At 40.2% G+C, this 17,047-nt stretch overlaps 1 protein-coding gene across 10 annotated transcripts in view; it reads left to right on the top strand.

Moving 5' to 3' along the window:
• The window catches only part of hipk3a (homeodomain interacting protein kinase 3a), a 226,526-nt gene that overhangs the window by 151,715 nt on the left and 57,764 nt on the right, over window positions 1-17,047 (top strand). For all 10 annotated transcript variants that reach the window (XM_048545334.1, XM_048545331.1, XM_048545336.1 and 7 more), the window contains one exon: window positions 16,149-16,272. In XM_048545334.1, the coding sequence (XP_048401291.1) occupies window positions 16,149-16,272 (124 nt within the window). The remainder of the gene's footprint in view (window positions 1-16,148; window positions 16,273-17,047) is intronic.

The following is a 17,047-nucleotide window of genomic DNA, read 5'->3' as shown; positions in this document are numbered from 1 at the left end:
AGAAGTCTGTTACACAGTGAGTGTCCCTTGCATGTAGTCTTTCAGCTTTGGAAAGAAGTGATGCAATAATAATGAACAAGGGGGAGCAAAGGGGAATTTCAGCTTCATAAAGTCCTACACGTTACTGGCTGTCTTTCTAGATTCCACCCAAATTGTGATTTTCTGGAAGGATCACAAGCTGTTTATTGACCTGGGGAAACCACAGTTTTTAAAAATGCCCTGCCTTCCAACTTTTGAAACAAAACCAGCCACAGTGTGCACTGACTTCAACAAGACACAATACGCACACCAAAATAATTTCCTCACATGACTGCATCTTCCAAGTAAACAGAAATGTAGTAGTTCTGTGTGCTTTCCCTCCTTGATGTTGTTTAACATTTTAAAGCTTCATTAAATATACAGTAGGCACGTCATCCTGTACTTATTGCTAGAGAGGACAGATGTGGAATTACTCTGAAAAGTACGTCAGCTTGGAAATGTACCACAAGCATGAGTCAACCATATTGATTGTGGCAGCAATGTGAGGCAAAACCATACCCATGAACTAAAGGAAATGATGAAACAAATTTCAAACTAAAACCTCTGTAGTAATATTAGCCAAAATATAGCCAAAAGAAATTGGAGTGGCAATAGATCATATTGTCTCTTAAGCATAGTCCACCATTTAACGCAATCATGGTTGAACTTTTGTTTCAAGTCCACCTTTCTGCCCTTTTCCCACACCCATTGATTCTGTAAGAAATGAAAACTTTTTCGTCAAAGCCTTAAATATAATCAGTAATGGAGCATCCACAATCCTTGGAGTGAAAACATGGCATCTTCTTATCTCAGAACTAAATGATCAACTTTTTATTCTAATTGAAATTTTTAATCTGGAATTTCTCAACATTTAACAATGGGAAGAGATTTGTCGGGAGCATAGATGTTCTGGTCAAATGTTGTGCTGTACTTTTTAATGTAACTGTGTCAGGATGCATCACAAACTCTGCACATCAAATGTTCATTTGAATATAGTGAAATTAAATGTTCAGAAACTTATTTGATAGCCGAAACTGGATAAAATGTTTAAAGAAATTCATGGTGGTAGATTTCCTGCTTGCTTGTAATACTATATTGCACTGCTAAATGGAACTGTAGAGTTTATAATATATTTCATCACACAAAACTTACATAGAATTTAGCCATTCAGCAAAACAAAATGAAAATTGTTGAAAGGGCATAGACTCAATGGGCTGTAATGACTTTGACCCCAAGGTTTGGGTTAAGACATGGGTCTTTTACTGCTAATCTTGGAACCTGAACGGATTTTCTCAGCTTGTGAGAACCAGACTACAGCCAGTGGCCATGTGGCCACTAAAAAGGTGACGATGAAAAGATTTGCCAGGGCAATGCTGTATTGGCTTCAGCAAGAATCGTGCAAATGGAAAAGAGGGGAAATTAACAAGGAGAAAATAACACTTGTGCCTCTAGCAAATGAAGATAGTTAATTTTCAAATGTTTGAAATTTTGGAGTAATTATAATTATGTCGGTAATTAGTATGAGGATTTGCTGGTGATATTTTATAAATAAGACATCTATTGTCCAATAATTTGAATGAAGGGTGTCACAAGAATTAAAATGGACAGACAATCTACATGAGGGGTAGAGCAAAAGTTGTTTATAATCTATTACAAAGAACTGAGCATAACTTGTTTTGGATAAAGAGTGTTTACTCACTTATAAGTTTGTAAATTGGTTGGTAAATATACCCCAAACCACCTGCTGAACCCTGTTTTCATTATCATAGTTCTTACCTGAGAATGCGCAGTACAACCTTTGCATATGACGTCTTTGAATATTTATGTGATGGCGTAGCAGACCTGCTGATGCACCTGAGATAATGGGAACTGCAGATGCTGGAGAATTCCAAGATAATAAAATGTGAGGCTGGATGAACACAGCAGGCCCAGCAGCATCTCAGGAGCACAAAAGCTGACGTTTTGGGCCTAGACCCTTCATCAGAGACCTTTGGCACGCATGTACAGTTGTCTGTAGTTATGGATGTCAGCAGTCATTACCTGAAAAATAAATGACCAGTTGTACAGCACTTTTCCCAACCAGTGGCCATCTTCAAATGCTTACGGTCAGTGCAATAATTTTGAAGTGTTGTCACTAATCCCACAAACATCACAAAAGTTAAAAATTTATTCAAGGTATGCAGAATTCCCAGTTTACTGTCTGCTGGTCTCCGATTAATAGAAAACACTGCCCAGGTTTCTGTACTTAGAAAGAGTCACTATATATTACAAATAGGTAAAATTCTATCCACAGGCAAGTAACTATGATTTAGCAACATATAATTCTATATAATAAACTTTAACCCCTTTTAAAAACCTAACAAATGCACGCACGTGTACTCAAGCAGGCAAAAAAAAAGTGGTTATTGGAGCCATTGGTTTGGGTGAAGGCAAAATACTGGAAAATCAGTTCAATAGCTCCAGTTGACTGGCTCAAATGAACTGCTCCTTTACCCTTCCACGACCTCCTGTTCTCCAAAGTCCTTCATTTCTGATTTTCACCTCCACCGAAGACAAAGGGGATGTACACATTGATTGTTTAGTTTCATTGTCACTAGTTAGGATGTGTCTTATCTTACCTCCCCATATTGCTTGCAAAACAACAATTGGTAACTCAAAATGACAGTTACTTGTTTTCAAAAGCGCACTAATTCCTTCCCCACCCTTGGTTTTAAAACAGTGAATTTCCATTTTAGTTGACAACCAAAAACTAAAATATAAAAACACTGGTAGTCTTTATGGTAACTGAATTGCGCACAGTACAAAAGAACCAAAGAACCGCAGATGCTAGAAATCAGAAACAAAAATAGAAATTCCAGGGAAATCTCAGCAGGTCTGGCAGCGTTCGTACAGAGATATCAGAGTTAATGTTGCTGGTCCAGTGACCCTACTTCACTGACCCTGCACATAATAAACTCTCAAAAACAGCATTGTGCTAATGATAATCTGTTGTTGTGATATCGACCGAGTGATAAATATTGACAGGATGCCAAACTCAGAGTGGAAAACCAGTGTATGTGTCCAATAAAGGATGTTGTATGATAGGATTTGGGAGGAACTGGTCCTGTCACAAGTACCACTGGTCATTGTGCCAGGAGTTTTGGTTTTGGAGCTGATACTGGTTATGGAGGTAGTAGTACTAGTCAAGGTGCCTGTCAGTATGCTGGACATGGAGATTTTGAGGTCATTCCGCATGCGCCATGTGTTACTGTCTGTGGTTGCCGGTAGAAGGTGGTAGTGAGCTCCCATCTTGAACCACTGCAGTCCATGTGCTCTAGGTAGACCCACAATGCCCTTAGGGAGGGAATTCCAGGATTTTGACCCGGTGACAGTGAGGAAATGGTGATATATTTTCAAGTCAAGTTGGCGAGTGACTTGGAGGGGAACTTGCAGGTGGTAGTGTTTCTGATGCCAGTCGAACGGGCCGCTTTGTCCTGAATGATGCAAAGCTTTTTGAGTGTTGTTGGAGCTGCTGTCATCCACGCAAGTTGTGGGGGGAGGCAGGTTGTTCCATCACACTCCTCATATGTGAGTTGTGGATTGTGGACGGGTTTTTGGAATCAAGAAGTGTGTTACTCACCGCAGTATTTCTAGCCTCTGACCTGCTCTTGGAGCCACTGTGTTTATGTGGTGAGTCCTGTTTAGTTTCTGGTCAATTGGTAATCCCCAGGATGTTGTAACACCACCGACTGTTAAGGGACGGAGAGCAGATTGTCTCTCATTGGAGATGGTCTTGCCTAACATTTGTGTGGTGCAAATATTATTTGCCACTTTTCAGCGGAAGCCTGATTATCCAGATCTTATTGCATTTGAATAAGGACTGCTTCGCTATCTGAAGAGTTGCAAATGGTGCTGAATATTGAAATCAACGTGCAATCATCAGCAAACATCTCCTCTTCTGACCTTATGATGGAGGAAAGGTCATTGATGAAGCAGCTGAAGATGGTTGGGCTAAGATACTACCATGAGGAACTCCTGATGAGATATCCTGCACCTGAGGTGATTGACTTCCAACAATAACAACCAGCTTCCTACGTACCAGGTATGACTCCAACCAGCAGAGTGTTTACTTTCTAATACTTATTGACTTCAATTTTACTTGAGCACCTTGATTCCATACTTGATCAAATGTGGTCTTGATAACAAGGCTGTCATTCTCACCTCACCCTTTGGAATTCTGCTCTTTTGTTTGTGATTGAACCAAGGCTATAGTGAGGTCAGGAGCTGAGTGGCCTGGCAGGATCCAAACTGGATGATACTGAGCAGGTGCCACTTGAAAGCACCGTTGATAACACTTTTCATCATTTACTGATGATCAAGAGTAGACTGACAGGGAGTTAATTGGCTGGGTTGAATTTGTGGTAATGGGAACTGCAGATGCTGGAGAATCCAAGATAATAAAATGTGAGGCTGGATGAACACAGCAGGCCAAGCAGCATCTCTGGAGCACAAAAGCGGACGTTTCGGGCCTAGACCCTTCATCAGAGAGGGGGATGGGGTGAGGGTTCTGGAATAAATAGGGAGAGAGGGGGAGGCGGACCGAAGATGGAGAGAAAAGAAGATAGGTGGAGAGAGTATAGGTGGGGAGGTCGGGAGGGGATAGGTCAGTCCAGGGCTCGACGGCAGTTAGAGATGAAGAGGTTGAGAGAGGGTAGGAGGCCTGGGGGTGGTGTCCAGGAGGAGGACTTGTGTTGGAAGCGGGTGAAGGGGTCAGTGGAGGGAGGGTTAGGTTCCCGGTTGAAGAAGTAGGCGTGGAGGCGAAGGCGGCGGAAAAACTCTCTCCACCTATCTTCTTTTCTCTCCATCTTCGGTCCACCTCCCCCTCTCTCCCTATTTATTCCAGAACCCTCACCCCATCCCCCTCTCTGATGAAGGGTCTAGGCCCGAAACGTCAGCTTTTGTGCTCCTGAGATGCTGCTTGGCCTGCTGTGTTCATCCAGCCTCACATTTTATTATCTTGGGTTGAATTTGTCCTGCTTTTTTGTGTACAGGACAAACCTGGGCAATTTTCCACATTGCCAGGTAGATGCCAATAGGCTGTTCAATCTTTTGAACCTGCTCCACTAATAATGCCCATCCATCCAGTTACTCTCCAGTGGTTTGAAACTCTAGTCAAACAGACTCTCTTGGTGGAAAAGAAAGAATCCACTACTTTGGACAGACATACAATGATGGCCCAGCTATTAAAACTGAAAATCTGGAATTACTTCCTCAAAAGCTGTTGAAGCAGGAGAATAGGATTCAATTGATAGTCATAAATTAAATTTGATAGATTTTTCTTGGGTATGGCTCTTGAACATGTGGTTGGATAAATTTTGATGTAGTCAAGTATGAGGCAAAGCACTTGATTGGCATCCTATCCACCCTCCTAACAGTCTCTCCCTCTATCAGTGTCACTCAGTGACAGCAATATGGTGGCATGTAATATCCAGTCCTGTACTGCTGTTCCTTCAATGTTCTTAGGTCAAAATTCCAGCACTCCTGCTTCAACTACTTTATGGGTGTAGCTGCTCCACATGGATTACTCAAGAACACTACTCACCAGCATCTTCTCGAGGGCAATCAGTTAGGAATACATAGTAAAAAATGGCTTTGCTGTTGATACTTCCATTGCATGAAAAATTATAAAAGATTGTTCAGGATTTAATTCATCTGTAATTTAATTGATTGGCAAAATAGGCATGGGATGTTCTACTCCTGACTCTTTAATCCCTATGACCCTTACCTTGGGAAGCTGGCTTCCAGGGAGCAAGCTAACTCATTACCTTTGAAATGAATTTCATAAAGAGTAATTTTAATGCAATGCACTATTCTGCAGTGAGAGCAGGTTTAGGTTTCCTTATTTCCACTTCCCATCTGTTTTGCTTTGGTATCCTACTTTGGTTTCTGCTTCTTAAAACAGTCGATGGTGAAATCCCTTTCCCAATCCCCTCTCAACTGTCACAATCAATCTCCACTGTGGCTTGCTTGGCGCTCGCCCATGTAAATCTCAAACAAGTTGCATGCCTTGTAACTAGTCAACCAGTGGACTCTTTGAAAGAGTCACTGGAATGCTTCCCATCCTTCATTAGAACAAGGATGACAGTTTTCTTAACATTCCTTGTGTTATGAAAAATTGATATCTAAGTTACTGAGGCATTGCATTGATTGCAGAGTGGAACATAATTTGGCATCCTGTCTGACTAAACACACAGACAGCGCGTCAGTGTGAAAAGTGTGTGGGATTTCTCAGACTGTATTTTTGAAGTTTTCTGAAATAACTGTAGACTTGGAAGATTTTGTTTTGTGATGCAATGAAATGCCCACAACCTATTATGATGGCAGAACTGCTCCCATTCGGTCAGAGCCACCCTGAATGTGAAACAATTCTTAAATTACGAGCAAGGTTTCCTTACCAACATCAGAATATTTTAAGTGGCAGGCTCAATCTGTTGTTTTTAGCCCGTTTTGTCAACAAGTGAATAGTCATGAGTGTACATTCTATTGATCATCTATTCTGTAAGTTAAGCAGTATGGTCCGGAAACAAAACTGCTGATTTTTGTATACTGTGGATAAATGGATATTGTTGTGAAATTGAAGAGTGTTTCCCGTTCCGTCAATATCACTAAACCGCCTGTCTCCAAACTTTTTAAGAGATAATTGGCAACAATAGTGGGTTGAACCTGGGATGTTGAGCACTTACTGTAGTGTGTTAGATGAAGTCAAGAACTTGCTCAACAAGACCCATCTCCTGTTGGTGGGAGTTGTAAGGCAATTGTGCTTGCAGATGAGGTTCAGAAATCATAGCTGAGTTTCAGGCTTTTGTTCAGAAATTAGAGAGACCAAAATGTTTACCACTGTGAGCTATGTCTCTAAGCAGTCCAAAGGCCAATTCCATAAATCAATAATTTTCTCCTTGTACAATTGCCAAGGCACAACTATGCTCTTAAAAGGGCATGAAGCCAAGAATTAATTTGCCTGTATACTAACAGCATGAAATATATAGCACATTAACACAGTCCGCTGTTTCAAGGCTTTTCATGGGTCAGAATCAGATAAAATTGAACACTAAGCAACAGAACGAATATTAGGGCAGACAGTGAAATCCTGACATAGAAGGTGGGTTTTGAAGAATTTCTTAAACTGGAAGAAAGAGGTATAGAGCTTAAGGGAATGAATTAGGGCCTTAGGCCCGAAGTGCCAACGATGAGCTGAAAATTTCTGCCATAACTTCTCCCCCAACCTGAAACATTTGGGTACATAGCGATGAAAGTTTGTTGTGAACTCAACAGTAGTCTGGCAGACATGTTAATAAGTGCAACGGTAGTCTTCACATTGGCATGAAGGACTGTCCTTCTCAACTTCACCCCTTGCCTGAGGTGTGGTGACCCTCAGTTTAAACCACCACCAGTTGTCTCTTTCTAATGAGAGCGCGGCCCTATGGTCTAGTAGGACTGTGGTGACTTTAACTTTTAGTCTTTGCAAACTTCCTCTTATTATGGTGTAAAATACTTTGAGCTTTTGTAGCTATTTGTTTTAGAGATGAACATTGGTTTGGATGTATTATATATTTTCTACAGTAGGCATGCAAGGAAACTCATTAACAATTACCAGATGCAAGGATGAGCCTTCTTTTTTGCTGAGTCTTCCTATTACTGAATCAGGCAAACTTGCTTTGAGTTATCAGTGATTCTGCAGGTACTCATCACACGATAGAAGTTCTAAAGTGCATGTGCAATTGTGTGTGTGCTGTTTGTGTATATGACTACATTGTATCTGCATGCTCATGTATGTTGGTTGTATTTGCATATTATGTGTGTATGTGCACTTATTGTGTGCAGGCATGTCCTTTGTGTCAGTGAGGTACATTTACTGTTGTTTAAAGCTGGCCAGAAATAGCTGCATCGTCGGAACAGACTAACGCCCATTCCATTCAGTGACAATATTTTATGACATTCTGTGTACGATTCATTTTCACTGTCCCTTTGCTTTGACTGAGAAAGTGACCTCTCTTTACTCACTGTCTCCAGTCCAGGATATGCTATCCATTTATAGCAGCTTTTTGAAACTTTTCAGAGATCACGGAATAAAAACTGACAACGAAGCCACTAAGGCTCGGTTTAGGCCAAGGGTATTTTTATTTGAAATATATTTTTAAAAATGACATTTATCACCCTTCCTCTTTGATTCTATCCATTTGACCTATCTACAGTGTAGTTTGTGGTACTTTATAATTTTTACATTGAATGGACATGGGTACTTGCAGTAATGTTATTTTGTTCTCCAACCAGATCTCACAAAGTTGCGGAGACATGCCAGATGTTTACTTATTTTTGCCAGCAGCAAATGCGTAGCTGGAGATTGACTTTATTCGTGGTATTTCAAAATGCAAGTAATTGATTCAGTGTCTAAACACAGTGACTCTCATGCTTCGCTCTTACCTTATCAAGACGACCATAGCTGTACAAGGATAGGAACACAACTGAAGAATTGAGCAACAGGAAGGGATGGCATGTACTTTGTCTTTTGATATTTATGGTATTTAAAATAAGAGAATGTCTGGATACACAGTGAAGCCGAGACATTTTAATAAAATTTCTAGAGGAGAGGACAGCAATAAAGAACCTTGTTGTCAAATTTCTGGCTTTGTTGGCCAGGCACTACTAGGAGGTGGCCTAGGTATATTTACTATTTTAGAAAAATTGCCTCAGTGTAAAGTTGGCAAAGGAATTGGAGAAATATTTTAGATTTTTTTTGGTTGGTTCAATGTCTTAGGCATTGCATGCTGTGCACACACACACGTGCCCAAATACGTTTTAACAAAAACACATACACAAGAGTGTGTGCACATTGCATGTACATACATAAACACACCGTACGCGTATGTTCATGCACCCATTGTGCACACTGTACACGAGCCACATGTTTATGATCATACATACCAGAATATAGATTGTTAACTTCTTTCTTTTTTTTCATCTGTACAGTAGTGTCCTAATTCCTTTAAGTTTTGTTTTAAAATACTGTTCAAGTAGAATGTAAAAAGCAAATGGAGAATTTACTTGTCTTTAGGGTTTATGTGTGATGCTTAGTTTGGTTCTGAGTTGTTCTGCATCACACCAATCCAGCCAGGGGAACCAGTCACACTGCAGCATGAATGCGACATAGCAGTGTTATCTTCTCTGCCTCCAAGACTATTTACATATCACAAATCAGAGAGTCTTACAGCACACAGATCATTTCAGCTCACCTTGCTTATGCTGCTGATCTGTTAGATCAAGTCTGATCTGTAATTTCCTTCAACTACCTGCCCTGGTTTCATGACCTTTCATATCCTTATCTAATAAAAAATTATCAATAATTTGAAATTTTCAGTTGACAGCAATCCCCTCCTATCTCTCACCCACAAATTATTTTTAGTGGCATCTTTGGGACAAGACTGAGAGATTTTTCAGCAAGTACAATTATTTGCATAAACAGGCTGTAGAAGAGTAAGGGGCTCCTTACCTCTTGTGAATGCCGTTTGAAACTCGCAGCCCTGAAGGTTAGCAGAGAGTCCTGACATTTCTGGGAAAGTTTCGAATTTTCAAATCTCTGGTAGGAACAGGGTGCCTGCGCACAGCTAATTAATGCCCCCTTTATCTCCTTAGCGAGTTTATCAAAAGCATTTGTGCAGTCAGGAAAGTAATTTTGCAATTTGATTTTGCCGATTCCAGCTGCTTTTTTGATTTTCTTATCTGTGGAAGGATGTTCTTGGCATAAAGAGAGTGCAGTGAAGGTTTACCAAACTGATTCCTGGACAGCGAGATTGATATGTGGGGAAAGGTTGAAAAGGATTATATTCGCTGGAGTTTAGAAGAATAGAGGAATCTCACAGAAACGTACAAAAGGGTAGACACAGGAAGGGTGTTCTTCATGGCAGGGGAATCCAGAATCAGAATCACAGTCTAAGGATGTGAGTAAACCATATTGGAAATGAAGCAAAATGTCTTCCCCAAAAAGAGTCGTGAGCCTGTGGAATTCACTACCACAAAAGGCAATCGAGGCCAGAGCATTGAAGGATTTAAAGAGTAGGTTGGATATAGCACACAGGGCGAAAGGGATCAAAAGATGTTCTTACAGATGCCTAGTAAAATGAAAAATTACTTTGACAGTCAGAAATATCACACGAATGGGCATTTGCAGCAAAGAGTCAATTTCAGATATTTCAGCAAGGTTCTTCAGATGAAAGCTTTTTCTAACAAGTTATGTTTATCAAGAAATGTTTACTGTTAACCTTCCTCTGGAAGATAGGATGCTGAGCAGTGAATGTTACTAGTCCCTTAGCAGCCCAAGCTTGAACATTCTGTAGACTTTGCTGCAGATGGTCACATGTTATTCCAGTACCTGAGGAAAGTGAATGCTCCTTAACACTTACCACTGAACATCCCCACTTATGTCCTTACAATGGAGTGACAGTAATTGATGCAGCAGCAAAAGATTGTTGAGCCTAGTACACTATCCTGAAGAACTCATGCAGCAATAATTGACCTCCAACAACCACAGCCAACTTTATTTGTGCAAATGGAGAGTTTTCCTCCTGATTCCCATTCAATTTTGCTGGGCTTCATGATGCCACATTTGGCATCTTAGTGTCAAGGGCTCTCACCTCACTAAATGCAATTGCTTTTTGACTGTGAAGTGACATGACAGGAAGTTAGAGTTATGGAGAGGTTCAACAGGAAGGAGCTAAAGAAGATTTAGGCTTGTGGGGGTGTCCTGAACTAGGAACCACAGATATAAGGCCAATAACAGAAAACACCAGTAAAGAATTTAACTGAAATTTATTTGCTCCAAATGGTGAGAATGTGAAACCAGTTACCATTATCATGTGGAGCTGTTGAAGTGAATAGCACAATGTATATTTAAGGGAATGATGACAAGCATGAGAGAGAAATAAATTGCTGACATATCAATAGTGGAACACGAAGTAAGGAAAAGGTTTATTTAAACATATGGCATATCAATGCCTAATACAAAAGCAAAACTGCACTGGAACAAAAGTTCAGCGTACATGTTTTGGGTGTAGGCGTTGGGTCAGAGCTAAAGTTTCAGGCCTATAATTGTTTCTGGCTGTAAAGTTCCATGTAATTCTATAAGGCAGTCAGCCTTTTTTATGACACCGCGGGTATTAACTACATCAAAATCAGTCTCAGTCCACTTCGCCCTGTTTCCAGCCTTTAGGATATTCCTGGATTTGACATATGTTGTCAACTTTCTGATGGGTTTGGTGGTACAGTAATCTTGTTCTTTCATTAGCGCCTGCACATATTGGTTTTGTTAACACTATATTGTCTTTGTAATTCTCCCAAGCCATTTGGTAACTTGAAACCTCTTTCAATACTCGTCCTCTTGTTTGGTGAACATAGGCCTTAAGTAACCCACACACTTCAGTTAACATTGCTTCTGGCTACCTAGTTAATGATGATTTGAAGTCTCGTTAGTGAAATTACTTAAAAATATTCAGTACAAACACAGATTTTGTCTCAGAATTGTAAGCTGAGTGAACTTTTTTTCCATATAATACTGCTCACATTGAAACTTTAAATGTAAGTTTATTAGAATGGCATGAAATTTTTGACTGTCATTCCACCAAAAATCCCACAACCTCATCTGAAGGAGAGTAATCCCAACAACGCGGGATATCCTGAGCACTGAAGGTGAGTGCCAGCCTAGTTTTTTGTGTTCAAGTTCTATTAGTGGGAACAGTAAATGTATGGAAAAGAAACTGAAGTTGCTGGAAAAGCTCAGCAGGTCTGGTGGCATCTTTGAAGAAAAATCAGAGTTAATGTTTCGGGTCTGGTGACCCTTCCTCAGTTCTGCTGCCGGACCTACTGAGCTTTTCCAGCAACTTCTGTTTTTATTCCTGATTTACAGCTTCCACAATTATTTCGGTTTTTAAATGTGTGGAAAATGTTTTGATTCACTTTGTTCATGCAGTACAAAGGCTTGGCCTTCTAAAAAACATTAAAACATGTTTGGTGAGTTAGCTCCAGATAGGGAAAAAATCAGTAATCTGTTTCTTCTTAATGTACAGTCTTTGGATGAGCATGATACAGTTCAATAACATCAATGCAATCAAACATATTTTTGTGCTGCACTATAAAATCCTAAAGTATTTCTACAGCATTTGCAACTTCAGCTAGGGAACCTGGTGGACAATGTGCTTTCATATTCAGTGAAAAAATGTACTGCATCTACAGTTGCACCATCTGTCAGTTCTGCTATGCAGCTTTGCATGTTGTCCACCTCTGCAAAAGTTTCCATGGTTGTTTTAGTTGGAATTTTCATGCTGTCTGCACACTGGCAAGCAGAAAGAGCCTCACCATTGCGTTGGTTGGCATTCCCCTTCATTCTCAGCATCTTGCACATCCCCTGCCTGCTTGAACTCAGCAGTTGTGGCTTCCATGAATCTGGTCTGTAGAACATTTGGGGTGTACTCGCTGAGCAGTGATAACAGTTTTATCAATGGTGGATGAGGCAACCGGTCCCAACCTCTTCCTTGCTGGAGAGAGCATTTGCTTTTCAAAGTCTTCCAGACTGTTTGGCTCGTCATTCAGAATAGTGGATAAACTCACTGGTGCAATGTCCGGTTTGGCTTCCTGCTAATTTTCCACTTAATCTATTGCCCTCACCTTCTCTCTAAGTAACACTGTTACTATTGTCATAGGTCAAGCCATACTTGAAGGCTTTGCATGCCTTTTCACAGGAGGACTTCAATGTCAAATGATGGCTTACCTATGATTTAGTACTTTCTTGTGGTCTAACTCCATCCTGATTGGTTGGAGCAGTCATATGATGAGCTTAAACAGGTTTGGCTAATCTGGCATTACTGGTGCAACATTCTGTATTTGATTTGATTTATTATTATTGTCATGTACTGGAATACATTAAAAAGTGTTGTTTTGTGTGCTGTACAGGCAGACTGTACCATACAAAGTGAATCGGGTAGTAGAACAGAGTTTTACAGCTGCAGAGAATGTGTAGAGAAAGTGATCAACATTAACATTTTGAGAGGTCCGTTGAAAAGTCTGATAACGTGGGCTTATCAACGGCATCTTTCAATTGGATTTGCTAATCTGTCATTGGAGATGGCTGATAGTCCAACACAACTGTAATTGAATAAACAGTATGGGAAAATTAATCACGAATATTGATCCAAATAAAACAGCATTATTTGGACAAAAGGACTCACAGAGTAAAGCTTGGGTCTATTATTCAGAAGTTATTCTTCATCATGCATGATCAACATTCTGCATTAATTCTCAAGTAGAGTAGCAGAGGCAAGGCCCAAGGAATCAGTGAAGAAGGAATAAAATGCTGCAATGGGAGAGGGCGAGGTTTCCTGGACAGACTAACAACTTTCCTTATTCATATTTAACTTGTGAACAAGATTGTGTGTATTCTGTTGATCCTAATCAAAAGAAATTGACTCAGTATTTCACATATTGCAGATTGTTGAAATTTCAGTGTTCTCTCCCATGCCGTTGAGATGATTGATAATAGAAAAGGACATTTTCAAAGAGGAAATAGAGCCGTTGATATGTGTTCTTGCATGAATTTCGTGAGATTTTTAATGGCGCATTCAGATTATTAAAAATTATGAGAACATTTCAATCCTATTATCACAATGTTTGATTCATTGTGGTGATTCTTTCATTTACAGTACAGGATGTTTCACATTCTTTTAGATGACCTGGAGAATTCAGGCTTATTTAGGAGCATTAAGTTGGTGTACTCCTTAAGCAGGACACTGTCTCCTTACCTCATATTTTAAGATCTGTTTGATTTCCTTGGTTATTTCTGTGGACTATCAGTGTCGACAGTAACAACTTGCTTTTACAAAACATCTTGAAGGGAGCAAAGTATCTCAGTGTATTGCACTAAAGTTATGAACAGAAAGCCAAGTAAGGAGATATTATGATAGGTGGTTCACACAATGCATTTGGTCGATGACTCAAGAGCTTAAGACTCATCTTAAATTTGGGGAGGCTTAGGAACATTATTCCAGAGTTGAAGGCATGGCCACATATAGTGAGGTGATTCAAACACCAGTAGTAAAGAAAATATTTGTAATGTGTCCACATGAAGTGACACACTTGCAGTGTGATGACTAACATAAAGTAATGGATTTCAAGTTCATGAATGCAGCTGTACTTCACACACTTAAGTCCAATAGACAAACAATAAATGGCAAGGCTAGTTTTAGCATGCTTAGAAAAGGAATGGCTGGTTTGGAGCTGACTACAATTGCAACTGTTATAGTAAAAACATTTTGTTTTGAGGATGCCCACCTCACATTCACAATTATGCAATTCCTCTGCCTTGGACAAACAGATCCAACAGGCTCAATACAGGCAACCCAGCGAGACACTAATACAAAATGTGTCTCTCTGCATTTGACTGAGTGGCCTGTTTTGCAACAGCACAATACAGTCCAGCAAATGTGTTTTGCCAGCCTCAACCTGAGTTGGTGTTCTACACGCACATCCAGGAAAATAAAAAATACAGCTCACATTGAATCTCATACGGACTGTTGCAGCATTGCCTTTTGATGATTCTGTGCCTTCTGAAAATAGGATGCTGTATAACAACCCAGTAAAATTTGCCAATTTTCCAATGCCTTTTTCGTAGAGTAACATTCTAAGGCTCTTTATGGAGGCATAATCAAAAACAATGAGACCAACTCAGACCACGTCACTGGGACGGTGCAGTGCAACAGAGACACTCCCTGTCAGTTCAGACACTACCACACTCGACATTACCACAGGTCCCACCTCCATCGCACTTGTCACTATTTTCCTGCCTCAGTATGTGCCTGTCACCTCTGTTTGTGCAACTCACAGTAGTCATGGTTTCAGTCTTCACAACCTCTCATTTGAGAATTCTCATTTCAGCTCTATTTCATCCTATAAAATTTTTGTTATTAGAAAATAATAAACAGGTACAGGAGTAGATGGTGTCTGCTCCACCTTTTTAAGATTATTGTTGATCTGGTTGTGGTATCAATTCCACTCAGTTCACTTCCGCACCCCCCGCCCCCACCACCACCACCAATAACCCTTGTAGATCAGGAATCTATGTAACTCAGCCTTGTGTACATTCAATGGCCCAGCTTTCACTGTGCCCTGGGGTTCAAAGTTTTAAAGCTTAACAAGCTTCCGAGGGAAGAAATTTCTCCTCATTTTAGACTTAAATGTGAGTCTCCTCTTGTTCCAAATTTATGCTCCCAAATGATTAATTCCCTCACAAGAGGAAACATCCTTGTAGGTTGTACCTTGTCTGTTCCCCTCAGAGTCTTACATTTTCAGTAAGATTCCCTCTCATTCTTTTGAGTACCATTGAGTACAGCTCCACCTAGCTCAGCTGTTCCTCACGAGATCACCCACTCTTCACAGGAATTGAAGTAGTAAACATTCTCTCAACTGTCCCAAATGAAAGTATACTGCTTCTTAAAAAAAGAGACAAAAATTGTGTGCTGTACTGTCGGTTTTAACTGTAGACTGAGATTTAACAGAAACATGAGACCTAGTGCATGTCTCCCCCCACAGTCATATGGCCTGAGTTGGTCCTGTTGTTGGGCAGTGGCTGAAAGGAATCAGATATATTGATAATTATTCCTTCCCTCTGAGTGCTATTCTGGAAGGCTGCATCAGCAAATGGCCTTCTCCCTGGTCTTTAGGCTGTTAATCACTTGCTAGCTGGTTGATTTCCTGTTCGTATGCCCTTTTAAGCATCTCCTGGCATCAACATGCTCTATCTCTCCCCGCTACGTCAGCTCAACTCAGATTGTAAATTTGATATGTAAGATGAACAGCAAGTAGGAACCAGCAATGTGCTCTTTGAGAAGCAGTGAATGTACAACAGTTATGTCTGAAATAATGCATCAAAAGTAATTGCCAGTATAAATGGACAATACAAAATTGCCAGTCTCATTCTATCTCGCAGGAGCTGATTATTTGTTTCCTGTACAATCTAATTATGCGTAAATATTCCAAGCTGTGACTGAGCATGACAGTTCTTTGCTCTCTCGATCTGTCACATCTAACACATTTTTCTTAATTTGTCCCAGAGCACCGGAGATTATTTTGGGTTTGCCATTTTGTGAAGCCATAGACATGTGGTCACTGGGATGTGTGATTGCTGAACTATTCCTTGGATGGCCTTTGTACCCTGGAGCACTGGAATATGACCAGGTAAGAGGTTATTTTTAACTGTCACATATAACTGCCTCATAAGGGAAATTTCCAGCTCGCCAAGCCTAGCTGGGTATTGGGTGATCATGATTGACACGTTATGCAATTAAAGGAGTAAGCAATGTTTTCCTGTCCTAAATTTTGTCCTCAATATAGGAAAATGTTATTACCTGTTTAGCGAGCTTTAAGATGTTACCTTGCTAAACAAAAAGAATATGTCTTGTTCCGTGGTTCGTTAAGGTCAAGTTTGAATCAGCGATATAGGGAAATGGGTGCAGGCGATCCAGAATTAATAGTGTTGTTTTTATTAATGAAGGTCAAAGAACAGGGTGCTCTGTGTGAACTAAAGTGGTGGTTTTAGAAACTGGCTAAAGCAAAAGGGAGCTTGTATATATGTAGTGCCTTACAGTGTATCCCAATGAGCAGCAGCTATGAAGCAATGAGAACCACTTTAGCCTCTGAATCAAATGGTTGCATGTTCCATGTCCCATTCTAGGACTTGACCACAAATTATAGGCAGGCATTCTTGTGTGTTCCTTTTGGAGCACTGCAGTGTCAGAATGGCATCTTTTGGATGAGATGCTAGACTGAGGCACTTTCTGTCCTCTAAGATGGGTATATTTTGTTATGGTTCTATTTGAAAGAAGGTCAAAAATCATACAACACTGACAGGTTTATTGAAAACACAAGTTTTCAGAGTCTCGCACCTTCTTCGGGTGTTAGTGAGAGAGGTGGAATTAGATACAGAATTTATAAGCAAAAGATCAAAGGGTCG

This window comes from Stegostoma tigrinum, chromosome 17 (genome assembly GCF_030684315.1).
Source record: "Stegostoma tigrinum isolate sSteTig4 chromosome 17, sSteTig4.hap1, whole genome shotgun sequence".
NCBI classification, from domain to species: Eukaryota; Metazoa; Chordata; class Chondrichthyes; order Orectolobiformes; family Stegostomatidae; genus Stegostoma; species Stegostoma tigrinum.
The sequence above is the reverse complement of the archived record's forward strand: the minus strand, read 5'-3'. Positions and strand labels throughout refer to the sequence as shown.